At 50.6% G+C, this 20,213-nt stretch overlaps 2 gene segments (V, D, J or C); both read right to left on the bottom strand.

Moving 5' to 3' along the window:
* Positions 1–1,538: 1,538 nt before the first annotated feature.
* LOC114509461 lies at positions 1,539–11,542 on the bottom strand. The segment is given in 3 exon segments: positions 1,539–1,586; positions 2,508–2,845; positions 11,480–11,542. Coding segments are annotated over 3 exon segments (432 nt in total).
* Positions 11,543–15,073: 3,531 nt separating this feature from the next.
* Positions 15,074–15,710, bottom strand: LOC114509458. The segment is given in 2 exon segments: positions 15,074–15,477; positions 15,585–15,710. Coding segments are annotated over 2 exon segments (429 nt in total).
* Between the last annotated feature and the right edge of the window lie 4,503 nt (positions 15,711–20,213).

Here is a 20,213-nt window from a genome sequence, read left to right as displayed (position 1 = left end):
ATCATACCCAATATTACGCCTCTGGTATGTTATCCTTATACCCATGTATGATGGCCATTCTTATTTTTCCCTCAAAAAATGGGGCAAAAAAAGTGCACATTATGCATGACAAAATACAGTACATTATCTTGGGCTTGGGAAGGACCAAGCACCTTTCCAAACTAACCAATCAACTTCCCAACCTTTCCTCGGCTGGCTCAGATCCTCCCCCTAACCAATCCATTTCCTGCATCTCTCAGGGTTCTGTATCCAACATCCAATCCAATCCTATTCCCAAACTGGACACTCTTCATAGTTCCTACTGCGCATCCTGCAAAGTAGAAGCAACCCCCACCCCACGCCATCTTGGCCTCTCCTGGGCATGTGACCAGCAGAGGAATTTCTTCAGGTGTTTATCCTCCCTGGGTGATGCAGCAATCCTTCCAGCAGCAATCCTTCCTGCCCACTTTGTGGATTCAGAAGTCACCTGGGAAAGGAGTGCAGCTGTAGCTTTCAAACACAGCAGGCCCAGTGTCTGATTCCTCTCCACAGCCCATTAGGTTCAGCAATGCCTGATGCCATTGGCTCCCTTCCTTGATCAACATCTGGTTACCGATGCTAACACGGCAATGAGATAAAGGGAGACAGAGAATGCAGAGGGGGACATGTATAAGGAGAGACAGAGGGAGAGGGAGACAGGGAATGAGCCCAGGAGAGAGTGGACCTGTGGAAGTCAGGCTTCTCATAACCACACTGAATGGCCCCTCATCTCTTTGTCCTTCTCTGTGGTTAGAAAACAGTCACAAAGTCCATCCAGTCCCAAAGCAGAGGGGACCACACAGGGTGGGAGAACAGGAGGTAGAAACACTGGGAGTCACCCCGGGGCTCCCAGCACACAGGCCACAGGAGGCACTTGGCCCTGAGTCTGTCCACACTGGAGCCCCGGGAAGGTTTCCTGCCCGAGGGATGATGTCGGAATTTCAGGTCTCTTCAACTTTCTCAGGTGCCTAGGATGCAGGCAGGAGGATCTGTGAGTCCCCCTTGAGCCAGAGCAGACCCGGTCTATTTGCACTGAGTTCTGTCCTCTGCCAGCCTCCATGTGTCCTTCCCACTGCCAAGTCTGTACCTGAGTCCTGAGGATCCTCCCCCAAGGTGGCAGGCACCTGAGATGTTTATAGCCCCACACAAACCTCAGGACACAGTAGGAGGTAGATGCTGGAAAGCTCCCAATCACAGACTGGGAGACTGAGACATCTCCAGAAGATATAACTGGTTTAGGGCCCTCTCACTGTTGGGAAGGAGGAGCCTGATGCCAGGTCTATGTCCTCAAAGCTGAGGCCCTGCCTGCACCCAGGGCTGGGGGTGGGGGTGATTTCACCTACGTTGTTATTCAACATGACACAGGTAGTATTACAGTGCATTTAAACAAGAAGAAATGCATGGTTGGATCTTTACATTGATGGGGACAGACATGTTGTCATTCCCCAGCCCCTACGGTCGGCCACAGCCCAAGGAGCTATGGGGCCAGTGCACCTGGGACAGAGGCCTTTCTCTGGGAGCTACAGGGACAGGGGTTCACAGAGAGGGCCAATGACAAGGTGGCAGCTCTGGAACATCCAGGAAAGAAGTCAGTGGTCACTGACAGAGACGCAGGATGCCCAGTCAGAGTTTGTGTCTGAAGGGACCAGAGATGGTGCCCCCATTCCAGCACCTGGGCTTCAGAGCAGAGCCACTCTGTGTCCCCAGCTGATGGGGAGCTGACTTCCTGTTCTGTCTGAGACCTGTTGTCCAGGAAGGGGCTGCGTGAGGTGCTATAAGTACAGCACGCGGAGGAGGCACACCCACTCCCCAGGGGCTGCCCTGTAAGGACCTGCCTTTGGTGGCAGCAACAGAAGCAGAAGCCACAGGTGTCCTGAGTGGCACAGGCTGGGACACCCCCTTCCTGCAGATGAGAACGAGCTTCTCCTGGTCTCAGGTCCAACAAGCCTGCAGCTCTGTGTGAGCACAGAGAACACTGTGTCAGGGTGGCTATGAGAGGCAGCCTTGTCCTCATCTCTCAGCCCAGTGAGGGTCAGGGACCCTGAGCTGCCCAACCTGGACCCGGGAATGGATCGTGAGCCACACAGGGTGGATCTATCCTGAGTGATGGTCAGGGTGGAGGCTGAGAGGGCACATGTTGGTGACAGCCCACACTCTGGGCCTTCCTGATATGAACTGACGTGGACACAGACGGGTTCCCTGTCCCTGGATCTTGCTGACCCATCAGGGACTCTGTTCCCAGCATAGCCTCCCCCTGACACACAGGACCTTCCCCTCATTTGAGAAAACTGCACAATGTGTTGCTGCCTCACCGACAGGCCTCAGAGGCAGCGTTCAAAGGATGTGACACATGTTCCTGTCACAGTCCCCTGTGGTGGGTCTCAGACCTGAGTTCAAACCAAGCAAAGCAAGAAAGGAGCTGTCTTCTCAGAGGAGTGGGCACTGCCCCGGGGACCTGCACTGCAGGGGACAGCAGGTTTTTGTCTCACTTCCCCACGCCCCTGCAGCACTGTGGGAGCACTGTTACTACTGTCATCCCATGCTGAGCAGTAATAGTCGGCCTCGTCCTCAGCCTGGAGCCCACTGATGGTCAGGGTGCCGACGCTGCCAGACCTGGATCCAGAGAATCGGTCCGGGATCCCTGAGGGTCTGCTGCTAGTATAATAGATGACGGTTTTAGGGGGTTTTCCTGGGAACTGTTGGTTCCAGTATACATAATTACCACCCCCGATGTTGGTGCTGCTTCCAGTGCAGGAGATGGTGACGGTCTGTCCTGGGTTCCCAGACACTGAGGGCGGCTGAGTCAGCACAGCCTGGGCCCAGGACCCTGGAGGAGGGAGACACACAGAGATGGTGATTCTGTGTCCAGAGGCAGGAACAGGAAGAAGACCCCCAAGCATCCTCTCAAGGTCTCCTCCCCTATCCCCTTATCCAGTCACCTGTGCAGTGAGCCAGGAGGGTGAGTAGGAGAGGGGACCAGGCCATGGTGGAGTCCATCCCTGAGTCCTGCCTTCTGTGGCCCCACAGCTGAAGCAGAGCTCCTCCAGACCTCTCCCTTCCCCTCTTCATACTCTGAAGGAGGGAGGGCCCACTCATGCAAATGAGACCCCCCGCCCCCATTTTTGATCCCTCCCTGGGCCCTCTGTCAGGTACCTATGCCTGGGGATTTCAGGGGGGTTGGGAGAGAGACTGTGTGAAGCCCAGGACATGACAATGTCACAGCTGTATCCTGAGCAGAGGGCACCAGGCAGTGTCAAGTCACAAGTCCCAGCTCTGAAGACCCCAGACCTGCAGAAACAGTCCCTGAGCGCCCCCTGGTGCCCAGACCTAGACACACCACTGTGTGACATGCTGGCTGATTCCCATCACAGACAGATCCTGCCTCCCCACAGCCCTGTTCCCTGACCTGCTTCCTTAGTAGTGGTCCCGGTGCCCCCTATGGGGGATCCCTGTCACTCCAAGACACTTTCATGTCCTAATCAGACTCCTCAGGGTGAGTCAGTCCACTTGTCCCTCAACTGGTCTGTGGGGTCAGCACCGCGCTGCTGCTTTCACTCATGTCGTCTTCCCTGGAGCGGGGTCAGGCCCAGAGCAGTAACTGTCCCACGGCAGCATGAGCCCTATTTCAGGACAGTTTTATTTTTTACTGTGATTCCTCCCCTGTTAGAAATTAATCACTGTTTCTCCAAGGCACAAAAATACTCTTTCAATGTTTTTCCTTTTTTCAGCAGAAATTAGTATATTTTTATGCATATAATTTTGGCCAAACTTTCCTTATGACCTGGTGTGGGGGAGGTTTGCCTGCAGAGCCCACCCCTCCACTGCAGATGAGAATAAGTCTGCCAAGACATGATCTGCTTGGGGAGGAAAGGTGGCCAATCTCTGAAGGAGAAGGACCAAAAGCCACTTCCTCAATGACTTTTTATTGCGTTTATTTGCGAAGAAATACAGGGCCTCTATGTAATGCTCATCAATCATTGTCAGGCACTAATAATCAAACAATAGATAACCTGACCTTGTCTTGGCAGGACCAGCCACACAGTGCCCCCTGCTGTCCTCGGATCCAGGGCCCACCTGCCCCTGGACTACACCCCACACCTCTGGAGGGCAACCAGATTTGGCCCTGGTACCTTTGGGATGTCAGTACCAAGAACAGGGAATGAGTGGGTTTCTCCGTGGGGCTGGAACTAAGACATTATTGTCTCTAGATAACCAATCACTTCCAGGTGACTACATGGATGAGGCATTCACCGTGTTTGTGTCACCAGATATTTCAGGTTTTCTTGACACGTCCTCTTGCTTCTTCTGCTTGTGCGATGCCATTTCACATATAGAAACATCTTAACTCAAGTTCGAGGCTCAAAACCTTCACCGCACTCTGCTGGTTCACACTGACAGAGAGTCTATGGGATCTACACTTATTCGATGACATTGTCTTCTCGGTGTGCTTTGGAGACACTGCTGTTCCATTCCCACCCCCGCTGCCCAGGTACTGGCGGGCTGCGTCCCTCTCGGTCTCCGTACTCAATGCCGTCAGAGAGGACGTGTCCTCCTGCTCTCCTCTCCGGCCTGTCACGTCCCTTCAGTGCTATTCTGATACTTTATTCTTTCCTCCTTTGTCTATATTTATATTTATGATGCTTTCCCCTTTAATCTTTTTCAGTCTAATCTTAAAATTATGTGCATTCTAAAGACTGAAATCTACACCTTTATTATAAGCATCTCTTTTGTTTATATTGTTTCTCCTTTTCAATGGAATGGCCTCATTCCACACCGAGTCATCATCAACTTGTGTGAAAATGCCTCCAAAGTTGACCTTGAAGAAAAACCAGAGCTTTCTGGAAATGTCCTTGTGTTTTTCATGCTTGATGGACCTGAGGGTTGCCTCATAGGCTCTAGATGGTAATAAACTGATGTTTTTTAAAAACCTTTAAATAATTAAGGTTTTTGTTATTAAACTGGTGCTGTTATTTAGCTGAGAGCCAGAACCTTAAAGGAACAGGGCTCCCTCCTGTTCCTGGGAATCTGGAAGTTCCTCAACGAATCCAGGAGTCGTTTCTCCTGAGATTTCTCAGGAGAAAGGGAACACTCTGCTGTGTGCAGATGTCAGACCTCAAGGAATCATCAGCACATCCTGGGCCAGGCTCAGGGGACCTGAAGCTCCTCCCTGAGCAGCTGTGCAGCAGGGACCACAGCAAAGTCCCACAGCGCCCCCTGGTGTTGGCAGGACACACATCTCCAAGTTCCCTGAAGGCCTTGGAGCCCAGGTGGTCCCTGCAGCTCAGCAGGTCACTGACTGTACCCCATGTCTACGACAGGACTCCCCAATACTGCGATTCTGATGCACTGTGTGTAGTCACAGCACAGTCCCTCACTCCATAATGGAGGCCCCACCTGTGCCTCATTCCTGACTGTGAGACACACATGCCTCTCAAATTCCGATGACGCTGTCGTTCTCAATGCTCTGCACACAGTATGTCCACAGTCCCCACACCTCCCTGTCCCACTCCCGGTGGCCACAGGCAAGTTCCCATCTATACTCTCCGGGGCCACGCAGGTTCCCCTGACTGCTGCTAGAGTTTGTCCTCACTTTATTGTGTTCTTTGCATAATTACCAGTTATACTTCACATGTACACATGTGGTGAGGCCACTCTCTGATGATAAATCTCTCCTACATACCCTCTCTACAGTAATTAAGGGAAAATCTTTGGTATCTCATTCAAGGTTTTGGTGCCGGTCGGCATTGGGTCCCATATCCTCCCTCCCATCTCCCGTCTGTAGCCTGTGAATGAGCACATGTGGACCCTGGGGGCTAAACTGAAACTTACATCTGGACTCTTTGGGGTTAAATACTGGTCCAACACCCTCTCCCATTTCCTAGCATTGTTGTTACGAGAGACACTAGCAACCCTTCACCCTACTGCACATCCAGAAACAGTGTCAGCTTAGACCTACTGGGGGATGACTCTTGGCCATTGGGCAAGGCAGGAGCAGTTCTGAAAGAGCTCACGGCAGGGCACCCCTGCATCCGCTGGTGTCGTCGCTGGCTCTGTTTGGAGCCTCCAACCTCTGCCATAAGTCCCAGTAAGACGTCCTCAGGAACACCATTTAGCCTGTTTTCCTGAGGGAGGTGGGATTTCGAGATGCCTTGCCTGTGAAGAACCACAGGCTCAGCTACTAGAGCTGGACACTGGCTGTAAGGATGCTCACTGTCCTCTTCTTCCACCTCCCATTCTGGATGCCCCGCCCCTTCACTGAGCACCTGGTCTAGATTTCTCCCTGGCAGGGGGTAGCAGACATCAGTTCCATATGTCCATATGCTCCAATCCCATGTCCTTCTCAAGATGTGGGCTATGTTTTTATTATGTTTCTATTATGTTTCACTCTAACATTTGTCTTCAAAAATCCTAGCTCTATAGTATCACTGATGTTAACCTGAAAACTAAAAGCCAATGTGAGAGGCTACAAGCATGTATTTGGGATAAAAAATCATTGCAAGCCTGGGGCATAGTTTCATGCAGAAAGCCACATTGTGTTCAATTATGCAGTGAAGGCAGTGGTTTTCATGAGATATGGGAGGAATTAATGTCATGGATAGAAGAGAAATATTTCTATTGGTAATAATGATCCAACAAATAAATTTCTACACTACAAATAAGCAAAGTTATTCTGTAGCTGCACTCCGTGGGTCCAGTTCTAAGGAACGTCTTGAATGGTGAGCCCTGTACTCAGGCTGTCTGCTCCCCCGTCAGCTGTGCAAACAGTTGTCGGGAGCAGGCAGTTGCTTTGACCCAGAACAAAGGTCAGGCATTCCTTCCCTCAAGCACCACAGAGGCTGGAGAAGGAAGACGAACACGAAACCTCCTCTGGGACGGCGGCTCCAGCTCCATTTCCCAGTGGCTCTGCCTCCTCTGCTTCTTTGCACCCGATTGTGAAGTTGTCTTGGTTGTTAAAAGCCAGCCAAGCCACCCTCAGACCTGACTGTCTGTGTGTGTGTGTCCTGGTGGGAATGACCTTTCCTTTGCTGTCCTGCCCATTCCCTGTGATATTGTGGGTGACATTGGCTCCTATTTTAAAGAGGACTTTGTCTTCATGAAATGGTGGGTTAAATCCTGTCATGGCTTAGAAATGCGGATCTGATTGCACCCCCTGGGGCTGTAGAGAACAACCCTCCTGAGCCCACATTCCCTAGACCAACTTCTGTGAAGAGGACACGGGGTGGTAGAAGCAGAGGGTGCACTGAGCTCTGGGTTTTTGTCTCACTTCCCCCCTGCATGTGTCACTGTGCTGATAGCCACCGTGCCACAGAAAACAATAGTACTCGGCCTCGTCCTCAGGCTGGGCCCCCGACAGGGTCAGGGCAGCTTTGGCCCCGAGGAGGGACCCTGAGAACCGGGCAGGGGTCCAGGAGTGTTTGCTGTTTGTATTATAAATCAGTGTGGTGGTGACTTGGCCAGACTTCTGCTGGATCCATTGTGGATAGTTATTGCTGGTGACAGCTCCAGTGCTGGAGGCACAGGTGAGAGTGACTGTCCCTCCTGGGGACACAGTCAGGGAGGGCTCCTGAGTCACCACAGCCTGAGACCTGGACCCTGAAATAAAAACAGACACATGTCAGGGATGAAGAGTAAAGGCAGAGGGACCCCCTCAAAGGCTGGTCTCTAAAGCATCCTCGGACCTGGGCAGAGGGTGAGGAGGGGGAGCAGGAGGACAGGAGTCCAGGCCATGGTGGACACTTTCCAAAGTCCCTGGCCTCAGGCTGGCACTGCTCTCTGGGTGTCCCTTTATCTCCCCCTCAGCTCCCTGGGGGAGGGCTGTGTTTGCTGGGTCATTATGCAAATATGATCCCACAACACCATCAAATTCTGAGTCCCCAGGAGAGTTTTTGGCTTTCCTGTGAACAGATCGCAGTGGTTGCGTGAGCTGTCAGTCTGTCCCTTGAGAGGAAGCACCTGCTGTCAGTCAGGTCTAACTCAGGGCACGCAAGTGGGCAAAGAACTCTTTTTAATGGACCCATTTGAGTGGGTTTCAGCCATGCCCCTGTGAGAAGACCCACAGCGCCCGCTGGTGATGTCCTCTCAGAAACAGTCATGGTGGATGGAACTGCAGAAGGATGGTGGCACTTCCTGAATGAATGAATGAATAAATGAATGGAAAAAGTTGACCTATTCCTGATTTCTTGCATAGAGTTTTCTTTTTTAATTTTACATTTTGTGTTTTTAGTTCTATAATTCCCACTTGGTTTGTTCTCGTGACTTCTATTTACATTCGTAGTTTTCTCCTTTCCATTTGTACCAAGAACGCTCACTGTTGCCCTTCAGAGGGATGTCAGGGTCACTGCCAGACTGATGTCTGTCACTGTGTCTCCTCATCACAGTCCTCTCAGTGTCTGTGTCAGGTCACTCTCTATTCTCATCAAGTTTTTACCTCCTGCTTCTTGAAAAATCAGGTGGGGTTTTACTGGATCCAGGACTTTGGGGGGTCACAGGAGGAGCCCCTGAGTCCCATCTCCTCTGTCTTCCCTCAGGCCCCCCTCCTGCGGAGCTGCAGCACAGAAGGTCAGGGGGTGGGTGTTCAGCTCCCACTGGCCCCACAGGGGTGGAGCCCTGATTCCACTGCTCTGTGCTCTGACGCCTTCCTGGGGACAGTGAGGCAGTGGCTGTCACCTGCTGGTTCCCTTCATGCAGGGTGACAGACACACCCACTGCTGGCCCCTGCTGACCTCAGGGAGAGAAGCACAGGGCTGAGGCGAGTTTCTGTGCTCACTCCCCACTAGACTCTTTGGCCCTAGTGACACCAGGGAGGGGAGGGGACACCTGCAGTGCTAACTCTTCTCCCCCATCTCATCCAGTCACCTTTATTCAGTGCTGTTAGTGCTGGTGGGGTTCTATGCTGTGCTCTCCATGGTTCCCACACTCACCATCAGGGGGCGCAAGGGAGCAGACTAGCTTTGCCTTGTGCCTTTTCATTAGGTGTCTTTACTGAGTGATGAAGTTCAAGTTCAGCTCACCCCTGAGTAGCTAGAATCATGAGTGAGAATTTTTTGTCTGGTTAGAGTAACAGGAAAACATGGTCTGGCAAAGTATGTTGGGGAATGTTTCTTTCTCCTCTGTTTTCTTTCAAACTGTGTGTTCATTATTATTTCCCAGTTAAACTGTTTACTAAAATTAACAAAAAGTCTACCTGAGGCCAGATTTGTGTTTTTGAGCTTTGAAACTACAGCGGTAAAGAGCTGTCACGGCAAACAGGAAAGTAAACAGACGCATCTCTCATTCTGTCAGACATCACAGCAGACACACAGGGCACGCCGTCACTCGCTTGTGATTCTACAGCCAGTGTCGAGATGACTACAGATTCAAAATGAACTGCACATTGTTGATAGATCAATTAGTCCAGGGATTTTGATTATGGTAATGTATTCTGAAATATAAATAGGAGAAGCTGTTCAAATCTAATTTGCAATAACGAGTGAATCGTTTCTCCAGTGTGGCCATGACAGACAACATAGTGTTTCCTAACACTCTGAGGTCTCTGGGTCCCTGCCTGGGAGCCGAGGCCCCAGGGAAGCCAGGTCACAGGTGTGGGAATGCTGATTTTCTTATCATACCACCAGGAACTCCGAAACCAGGTACACAGTGATCCTGTTTGCATTAGGAAACCAGGTAGCAAATGAGGCATTTATGTTGAACCTGTAAAGACAGACAGGGGTGGGACCGTGAGGTCTCTGGGTTGACAGCACCAGTGATAACAGAAGCCAAAACCCAAACGAGTATTGGTCCCAGTCCGGGACAGGACAGTTATGGGTCACCAAAGAGGGGAAGGCAAATGTTCACTTCACATCCATGTGGCATGGGAGCTCTTTGTGGCCGGGGTATGAAGGCCTGTGACTATGCTAATCAGCCTCCTCATCAGGCTGGTCCTCACAGGTGGTCAAAGAGCCCATGAGCACCAAGTAGGAGCTGGTGAACAGGGATGACTCTCAGGGACCTTGTCCCAGGTGCCAAAGTAGAGTAGCTGATCTGACTTGAGATTTTGGGACCATTACCATGGCAATGCTCAGAGTTTGCTGACATATGTTCAGGAGAAGGTCACATCGGATCTGGATTCAACAAGAGCTTTATGGGGGGTCGAAGGGTGTGACTCAGGAACAGAGAGTGGAGCACCCGCTCTTGCTGCCCCACAGCCCAGCCCCCACTCTGGGCTGTTGCCACAGTCCAGTGGGGTGCAAGAGTAAAGGGGGACATAGCCAATGTCTGTGGGCTCAGGAAACCCCACTCACAGGGGTCCCCATGGTCCTGAGTGGTGGCAGCTGTGAGAACATCTCATCCATGGACCCACTTCACCCACGAGCCTGGAGCAGGCTCAGCATTTCCCCAGCACGAGCAGAGCATTCTCACCCTATTGTGACCCAAACAGATGTTTCTGGGCCACAAGCCACTAGTGGCCCCTTGGATAACCCTCTTGCAAGATTCAGCTGAAGGCTTAGGGACTCAGCAAAGACTCCAGGCCAGCTCTGTGCATGGAATTCGTCCTGGGCCTGAGTCTGTGCCAAGGATCTCACCTCCTAGCACCTCGTCAGTGCTACGCAATGCTTTGCAGCCAGCCTTGTGCTCAGGAGCCTGGGAGGAAGGACAAGGTCAGTGCTCTGCCCTCCAGGACACCAGAGTCCCTGCTGTGGTGGACAGTACCCCACTGGGAGGGTTCCCAGGATCTGGGAAAAAAAGTGCTCTCTCCTTATTTCAAGAGAGAAACATCAGTGTCAAATGCTCTGTTTATATTACCTTTGGGAAACAGGTATCATTTCAGTAACATAATGAATAATTTCTTCTGTGTTGGTTCTGTTTTCCTGAGACTTCAGAAACATGGACTAAAAAATACAGACTAGACCCACTGTAAACCTGGAGACACTTTCAAGTAAGTTTGCAAATAGAGGAGTTGTTTTTCAATGATCATTTGCTTGAACCAAAACTCTGTTAGGCTGAGGTTTTTGTCCTACTTCCCCATCTGTGTGTGTCACTGTGAGGAGCATTATTGTACCCAATCATACAGTAATAGTCGGCCTCGTCCTCAGGCTGCAGCCCAGAGATGGTCAGGAGCCCTGCATTGGCCGAGGTGTCTTTGGATCCAGAGAAGCGGCTGGGGACCCCGGAGCCCTGGTGCTTGCTTGAGCCTGAGTAGTAGTACAGCAGATACCGGGGAGGGCTCCCTGGCTTCTGCTGGTACCACAGTATAGCATAGCTGCCAACACTGACGCCACTGCTGAGGGTGCAGGTGAGTCTGGCTGTGGCTCCAGGAGATGCAGAGAGGGAGGGCGGCTGAGTCAGCACAGGCTGGGAGAGGGAACCTGCAGACACAACACTTGTCAGTGATGGGGCAGAACCGAGGGAAGCTTCTCAGGAGATGGAGCAGGAAGGGGATAAACTTGGGCACTGAGCCCTGGTCCCCAAGGCCCGACCCTACCTGTGCAGTGAGAGAGGAGCACGAGGAGGAGAGGAGTCCAGGCCATGGTGCACACAGCCCCTGAGCCCAAGGTGGTGCTGGGCTGCCCAGGCCTCCTTTTTTCCCCACCCTCTGCCAGGGGAGGGGCCATCCATGCAAATGTGTGTTCATCCAGGTGCTACCCAGCCCCTCCCTGAGCCCTGGTGCTGGAGCACAGCTCACACCCCAGACAGAGGTAGATGTATGTTGGCTTCACCCCTGAAGAATCATCGGAATCAGACAAGATCAGGTGCATTCAGGGTAGCATGGCCTTACAGAGTATCTGAATGAACCTCAATCACTAATTTGAAAGGACATAAGCACCCCTATGTCCATTGCCCCATTACTTACACTCACCAAGATACGGCAGCAGCCTAAGTGTCCATCAGCAGATGAGTGGATAAAACAGCTATGGGACATTTACACGATGGAATACTATTCGGCAGTAAAAAAAAAGAAAGTTTTACCCTTTACAACAGTATGGATGCACCTGGAAAATATTAGGCTGTGTAAATAAGCCAGTCAGAGAAAGACAAATACCATATGATTTCACTCACATATAGAATCCAATGAACACCCTGAACTCACAGGAAAACAGAGACACACTCTGAGATAGAGACCAGGGTGAGAGCTAAGGAAGGAGTCAGAGGGTAGAGGGACTGAGCAAAAAGGGAAAAGGAAAGGACACATGGATGTGGACAAGAGTAATGTGATTGTGGGGGAGGGGTGATTAAGGGAGAATGAATGGCAATGGGAAAATATCATTAAAGACAGAAAAGGCCTGGGGAGGAAGCACCTGCTGAGAGAGCACAAAGGTCTTTGCTCAGAGGATCTGCCAGGTCAGAGAGGACCCCTCACCAGAGTAACAATCAGTGAGTTCCAGCCCCTCCCCCAGTCCCAGGCTCCACTGAGTAAGGGCCCTAGCTGAACAGCTGTGTAAGGAGCACAGTATGGTCCCACAGCGCCCCCTGCTGGTTGAGCGCACACACTTCACCATGGCCTGAAGTCCCAAGAGCCCTGCTGGTCTCTGCAGCTCAGCAGGTTGCACATGGTTCCTTGGGCTTCATTCCTAAAACCAGAACGACTTTATGATCCAGAATTCCACCTGTAGGTATTTATCTGAAGAAAACTAAAATATCTCTAAAAGACATGTGCAACCCCAGGCCCAGGACAGCATTGTTGTACAACAGCCAACATATGGAAATCGCCTAAGTGTCTGTTGATGGGTGAATGGCTAAAGATGATATCATACATATTATATAATGTTAAATCAATGAATGAACGAGCCTTTGAGAGAAATGGAATCTTGTTATTTGAGACAACATGATTAAAACTTGGGGACATTATGGCATGTAAATAAGTCAACCAACAGGACAGACTCCATGATCTCACTTATATGTGTAATCTGGTCACCACCAACAAAAAAAAAACTAATAAACAAAAGATACAGAAAACAAATAGGTGGTTGCCAGAGGCAGAGGTAGGGTGGAATAGAAATGAGTGAAGAAGTTCCAAGGTACAAATTTGCAGTTATAGCATAAATCAGGCCCTGGCCAGGTAGCTCAGTAAGTTTGATGTGTTGAGATGAGGCAAGGCTGTGAGTTCGACCTGTGGTCAGGACACGTACAGGAAGCAACCGATGAATGTGCAAACAAGTGGAACAACAACATCCACTTCTGTGTATGTGTCTCTCTCTCACTGTCTCTCTCCTTCTCTGTCTCCCTGTCTCTCTCCCACCCCCTTCCTCCCTCTCTCTCTAAAGTCATTTCTCCTAAGAAGGCATCATTATGTATTTTAGAGTGTTATAGAAGCCAATATCTGGGAAAAAAACAGACACATCACATTGGACACCATCATGTGCAATTCCACTCAATGGACAGGACAGTAACATCTTTATGAGTGAACTAGTGCAGGAACAGGCACATTTGTAAATATTTCTGTATGGAATCGTTCGTGCCCATGAACCAAACCTGAGTTCATACTCTTGTCTGCAACTCTAACACGTGGCTGCCGGGACCATCATGCCTCCTCCCCCGGGGATAAATGTCAATTTCCATTACTGGGGTGAGTACTCTGGCTCCCACTCTTGCCCTCCCACTCACGTGATTATGTAACGACAGTGCAGAGTACAGCCACACCTGCACTGTTACCTGTACCCCCTGGGAATCCACCCTGTGACTCGGAGCACAGTTTCAGTGCAGTTTCCTTTGCTGGTAGTGTGACAGCAGCCCCCACTGTCACAGGTACTTCAGTGAGTAACTTTCTCCCCACCCTTCCCCTCACGGCAGGGGCTCATGCCTTCGCAATTCAAACCCATGGGCTCCTGCCACCTTCCACATTCCACCACGGGACCCTCAACCTCCTAAACTGCATGTCATGTGCACTTTTTAAGGCCTGTTATTGTGCTTCGCAGTTTTCAATGCATTTGACAAGGTCGTAGTGCCATTTAGGTGCCATTACATTATTATGTAGAATAATTCAGTTGCTTCTTCTTTGTTTTCACATAGTCGAATTTAAAACAGATGTTCCTACTCTCCCTAGAGTTTTGCCTCTTCCAATATTTGACATCATTAGAATCATGTTAAAAATGACATCGCCTTTTAAAAGGAAGCCCCTTGTTGGAGGACCTCACTGCTGCTCCCGGCTTGGGGTGAGCCCACACACAGCTGTAATACACACCCACGCACGGCCTGTGGGTTGCTCTCAGGGTGGGGAGACTGTTGATAAAGATACTTTAAACTTTCACATGCAGGTGTTTCTGTGAACAGAAATTCTGATTTCTTTTTATAATTTCATTTTATTTACTGTAACTTTTTAATTGAGGTATAATTGATATACAATATTATATTCCTTTCAGCTGCACAACATCATCATTCTACATTGACAAATATTGCAAATTCATCACCAAAATAAGTCTACTTGACTTCCCTCACTACACATGGTAACAATGTTTATTATTTCTTGTGCTGAGAATGTTGGGGATCCGCCCCTGCAGCTGCGTTCACACACGCACGGCCACAGCATCTCCACCCCAGTCCCCGTGCTGTCCACGACGTCCCCAGACCCTCTCATTCCACAACGGGGAGTTGATCCCTTTCACTGCCTTTAGCCACGTGGCCACCCCCTCACCCCAGACCTCTGGAAACTACCAATCTGTTCTAATTTTATGCTTCTACATGGACATATTTTATAGAAAAGTTATTAAAAATCAGAAAACAAAACAAAGCACTCAGCAGTGACTACACTGAAGGACATTATAATGTGAGATGCAAAGAGCTCACTCTTCCTTCACGCACAGCACACACGGTGCTCGGGCCCTGCGTTAGGTTCAGGGGCCCAACACAATGTTCTATTTGTTGGAACATCACAAGAAAAACTGAATGCAAACTAGTCTTGAAGTCAACTGTCTCCATCAGGTGGGAAAATGGACTTTCATTTTCATTTAGGACACTCAGTCTGGGAGAGTGCTGCTGTGAGTGACTGTGAGGACAGAAGGGAAATACCCTTCAACCCAGACAGTGTCCCTGGGTGAACCTGGGCCCAGGACGGCAGGACAGAAGGAGAAGTCACAGGGCACAGGCCGAGCCTGAGCAGCAGCAGCTGCAGTGTTCACCCAGCTCCCAGATGACACAGGGGTTCTTGTCTCACTTCCCCACAGGCCTGCAGCACTGTGCAACTGCTGAGATTGTTATCATAGGTCTGGCAGTAATAATCAGCCTCGTCCTCAGCCTGGAGCCCAGTGATGCTCAGGGTGGCTGAGCTGCCAGACTTGGAGCCAGAGAATCGGTCAGAGACCCCTGAGGCTCGTTTGCTATTATCATAGATGAGGAGTTTGGGGGCCTTTCCTGGGAACTGTTGGAACCATTGCACATCATAACCCCCGATGTTGGAGCTGCTTCCAGTGCAGGAGATGGTGACCCTCTGTCCTGGGTTCCCAGACACTGAGGGTGGCTGAGTCAGCACAGACTGGGCCCAGGATCCTGCAAAACAAAGACACACAGAGATGGTGATTCCGGATCTGGACACAAAGAAGAAAACGCATCATGAGTTTGCCCAAGGCCCATCCCCTGTCCCCACATGCAGTCACCTGTGCAGTGGGCCAGGAGGGTGAGCAGGAGAGGGGACCAGGCCATGGTGGAGACCATCCCTGAGTCCTGCCTTCTGTGGCCCCACAGCTGAAGCAGGGTTTCCCAAAATCTCTCCCTTCCCTTTGTACTCTGAGAGAGGAGGACCCATTTATGCAAATGAATCCCCAGCCACACCTCCTCAACTATTTGATTCCTCCCTGAGTCCAAACCACCTACCCCTGCCCCAGGACCCTGTGCATGACTGCGAGGTGGGGCTTTGTGAGACCTGTGCATTGGGGAAGGCACATCTCTAAGCCTCAACTGGCAGGTCCCAGCTCAAATCACCCCGGTTCCCTCAGGAACAACACCCGAGCGCCATCTAGTGCCCAGCCCCAGACTCCATTGTGTGTGGTGACCAGAACCCAGAAGAGACAGCCTCTGACTTCCACTTTCTGTCCACTGAAAACTGCCTTAGGGCGAAGCCAAATGTCCCCTCTTATGGGTTCCCCATCACCACAGGGCACGTTAGTGATGTCCTCAGAGACCTCAGGATCAGCCTCTCCTCACCTCCCTGGGATTTCCATGCTCAGGAATAACGTGCTGTCTCTTACTTAAACCCTTAGGCCAGCATCAAGTCCAGAGCAGTGACCAGCCCCAGGCAGGCATGTCCCCTTCTGTGCAGGACACGGGTTCGTTGCTCCCTGGTGTTAGAGGTCTCCTTCCCTGTGGGTCCCCAGCAGAACTGAGGAGAAAGGGCCCCTTCTCTCTAGGGATGGGGGGGCTGTGGGGAGAAAGCCCCCTCCTCCTTAGTGTGTGATGTTGTGTGAACTTTTGTCATCATCCCAACTTCAGGGAACCCTCGGTCCTCACACACTGTGAGCACCGATCCCTCCTGGGAGTCTGCTCCCAAGCTCACATTGAAAAGTTGGCCGGGACCTTGTCAAATCACATTGTTTGTGGCATTTCTCTAAGAGTAAAAAGGGCCAACATGCAGAAAGATCTAGAAAAATTTTCAATTACTTGGAAAACTTTTTATTAAAAGTTTATAATCAGTCACCACTTATCCAACTTAAAATGCATGTATGATATTTATTTAAGATTCCTCTCAATAAGATTCAGTTAAAAATTCCACCATGGGATCCTCAACTCTCTACATTAGATTTCACGTGCCTACGTTAAGCTTCTGTCACTGTGCTTAAAGTTTTCAATGAGTATGACAGAGCCATGGTGTCATGTGGGTGCGGTTACATTGTCATGCAGAACAATTCCATTGCTCCCGAAGAAATACGTTGCGCTCACACAGTCCATCTTCTTCCGCAAACACCCGGTGCACAACACACGTCCACACTGCTCTGGAGTCGTGCTGCTTCCAAACGTGACGTAATTACAATCGCACTCGGAATACAAATTCCCTTCCCCAAACAGGCCCCTGGCCGGAGGACGTCATCGCGCCTCCCAGCTGGGGCGAGTCAGTGGACGGCTGTGAGGGACGCCCAGGCACAGGGGCGTGGCTGCTCTGTGACTGGGGAGACTAGGAGTAAAGAACCATAAAGTTTCCCATGCAGGTTTCTCTAGGGTCAGAAGTGTGAATTTATTTTTATGGTAATTTTTATTGTATCTCTTTAACTCAGGTTAATTCGTATACAACACTGATTAGTTTCAGTTGTACAACACTATCGTTCCATATGGAAATGTATTACGGAATCACCACTAGGTAAGTCTACCTGACATCCATCACTACACATGGTAGCAATTTGTATTATTTCTTGTGCTGAGAACGTTGGGGGTCCACTCGTTCAGCTGCGTTCACACAGGGACAGCCACAGCATCTCCGCCCTAGTCCCCGTGCTGTCCACGACGTCCCCAGACCATTCATTTCACAACTGGGAGTTGGTCCCGTTTAACTCCCTTTACCCACATAGATGAAACTACCAATCTCTTATCATTTTATTCTTGTAAGGGGCCATATTTTGTACTAAGTATCAGAAGACACAACAGCAGGTCAGCAGTGACTACACTGAAGGACATTATAAGATGAGATGCAAACAGCTGACTCACCCTTCACGCACAGTACACACAGTGCTCAGGCCCCGTGGTAGGGTCAGGAGTCCAACACAATGTTACATTTTTGTTGCCCAAAAAATAATGAATACAAACCAGTCTGAAAGTCAGCTGTCCCCAGCTGGAAGGGAGATGGACTCTAAGTTTTGTTTGGACCCTTAGTCTGAGAAAGTGCTGCTGTGAGTGACTTAGGACAGAAGACAGAAGAAATTTCTTCAGTGTGAGACAGGGTCCCTTGGTGAACCTGAGCAGTCAGAGAATGAGCAGAAGGCACAGGGAACAGGAGGAGCCTGAGCAGCAGCAGCTGCAGGGTTCACCCAGCTCCCAGATAACACAGGGGTTCTGTGTCACTTCCCCAGAGACCTGCAGCACTGTGCGAGCATCGAGATTGTCATCATAGGACTGGCAGTAATAATCGGCTTCATCCTCAGCCTGGAGCCCAGTGATAGTCAGGGTGGCTGAGCTGCCAGACTTGGAGCCAGAGAATTGGTCAGGGACCCCAGGGGAGCGATCTTCGTCATAATAGATGAGGGTTTTGGGGGCCGTTCCTGGGAGCTGTTGGTACCATTGCACAAAATTATCCCCGATGTGGGAGCTGCTTCCAGTGCAGGAGATGGTGACCCTCTGTCATGGGTTCCCAGACAGTGAGGGCTGCTGAGTCAGCACAGGCTGGGAGAGGGATCCTGCAAACACACACAGTGTCAGTGATGGGGCAGAATCAGTGGAAGCTCCCCAGGAGATGGAACAGGAAAGGAATAAACTTGGGCACTGAGCCCTGATCCCCGAGGCCTGTCCGTACCTGTGCAGTGAGAGAGGAGCAGGAGGAGGAGAGGGGTCCAGGCCATGGTCCCCACCGACCCTGAGCCCACAGTGGGGCTGGGCTGCCCAGGCCTCCTTTTCTCCCCTCCCTCTGCCAGCGGAGGGGCCGTCCATGCAAATGTGTGTCCATTCAGGGGCTGCCCAGCCTCTCCCTGAGCCCTGGTGCCAAAGTTCAGCTCACACCCCAGAATGAGGGGATGAAAGTTGGCTTTATCACTTGAGTGAATCCTGCTGGGGAAGCACTTGTGAAACAACGTAAGTTCCCAGCTCTGGGGACCATATAAGTCCTGAGAGGACACAGCTGCAGAGTCCCCATCATTAAACACTGGGCCCAGCCCCCAGGCCAAGGCTCCTGTTAATAAATAGTCCTTAATGAGCTCCTGGGTAAGCTGAACAGGGCAGCCCCACAGCGGCCCCTGATGGTCAGACAGCACACATGTCTCCCTGAAGCAAAACCCTGAGAGCCCAGCTGGTTTCTGCAGCTCAGCAGGTCACTGGCTCCATTCATTCACACATCCAGGGTCTGGTTCCCAGATACTGTCACTCTGAGACACTGTACTGGTTCCTGGTGCATATCACTCCCAGGAATCCTCAACTGTGGGAGATGCAAACTTCTACCTAAAAGAAAAATTAATTTGGATTCGCCCCAGTGATGATACTGCAAAAGTAAATGCACAGAGACTTTCATGTCCCATGTCACAATAGAGGGGGCCACTCTTCTGGTTGGAAGGGGCATAATGGCTGCTCAGAAAATTTGCCAGGAGCACATGCAGGGGACACGTGACATGCAGAGGAGGCCTATTCAGCACACATCTCAAGTCACCTGATGCACGCACAGTTTTCACAGATCTGATGTGATTAAGTGATGGGCAACAATAATGGCTGTTGAAGGCTTCACACTTACCAACGGAAATGTAGCATGCTTATCCATTTCAGAAGTGGCCTTTTGACCTTAGGTGGTGGAGTCCTGTGTACCTGTGTCACGTGTTTCTTGTTAGGGTTTTGTCATAGGTGACCTAACATTTGCAAATGTCATAAACAAATCTCTACCTACTTGTGTTCTCTTACTGATTGTGTTCTTTCTGTAGCAAGGTAAATGTGAGATTGAAGTATTTTTATGTCAACTGTTGTGTTTTTCAGTTCTTCCATTTCCATTGGGTTTGTTTTCATGATATTATTTCAACTCTGAGTTTCTCTTTTTGCCCATTTGAAACAAGCAGGCTTATGATTGCTCATCAAATGGATGTTGGGATTGTTCTCAAAATATACCAGTCACAACATTTCCTCATCTGAGTGAGCTCAGTGTCAGCATAAGTAAATTCTCTTTCCCACTCAACTTATTTTTTTAACATGACAAGCAATGTATTTACCCTGGATTCAGGATTTGGGCAGATGCCACTCAGAGGAGCTTAGCAGAGAGAGAGTGAGGCTTGGACTTCAGTCCTGCCCGGCACCCCGCCCACCCACACTGAGCAGGGGCTCCTCGTCCCCGAGGCTCCTCCCTGTGCCGCAGGTGTCCCCGCACCTCACTCCTTCCTCTAAGGGGTGACCTCCACTGCACGCGGACTTCCTCCTGCTCCTCCTGCCACTTAGATAATTACATTGTTGGGACCATACAGGTGCCTGAGCCCTCAGAGTGAATGTGTGCTCCACTCAGAGAATGGAGGGGCCGAGGGCATGGAGACCCCTGCACACCCTCTGTTTCAGGGCCTGGGGTGACTGGCTCCTCTCTCTCTCCTCACACTTTACTTCCCACCATGTCATCCCAC

Source organism: Phyllostomus discolor, chromosome 13 (assembly GCF_004126475.2).
Source record: "Phyllostomus discolor isolate MPI-MPIP mPhyDis1 chromosome 13, mPhyDis1.pri.v3, whole genome shotgun sequence".
In the NCBI taxonomy this organism is placed as follows: domain Eukaryota; kingdom Metazoa; phylum Chordata; class Mammalia; order Chiroptera; family Phyllostomidae; genus Phyllostomus; species Phyllostomus discolor.
The sequence above is the reverse complement of the archived record's forward strand: the minus strand, read 5'-3'. Positions and strand labels throughout refer to the sequence as shown.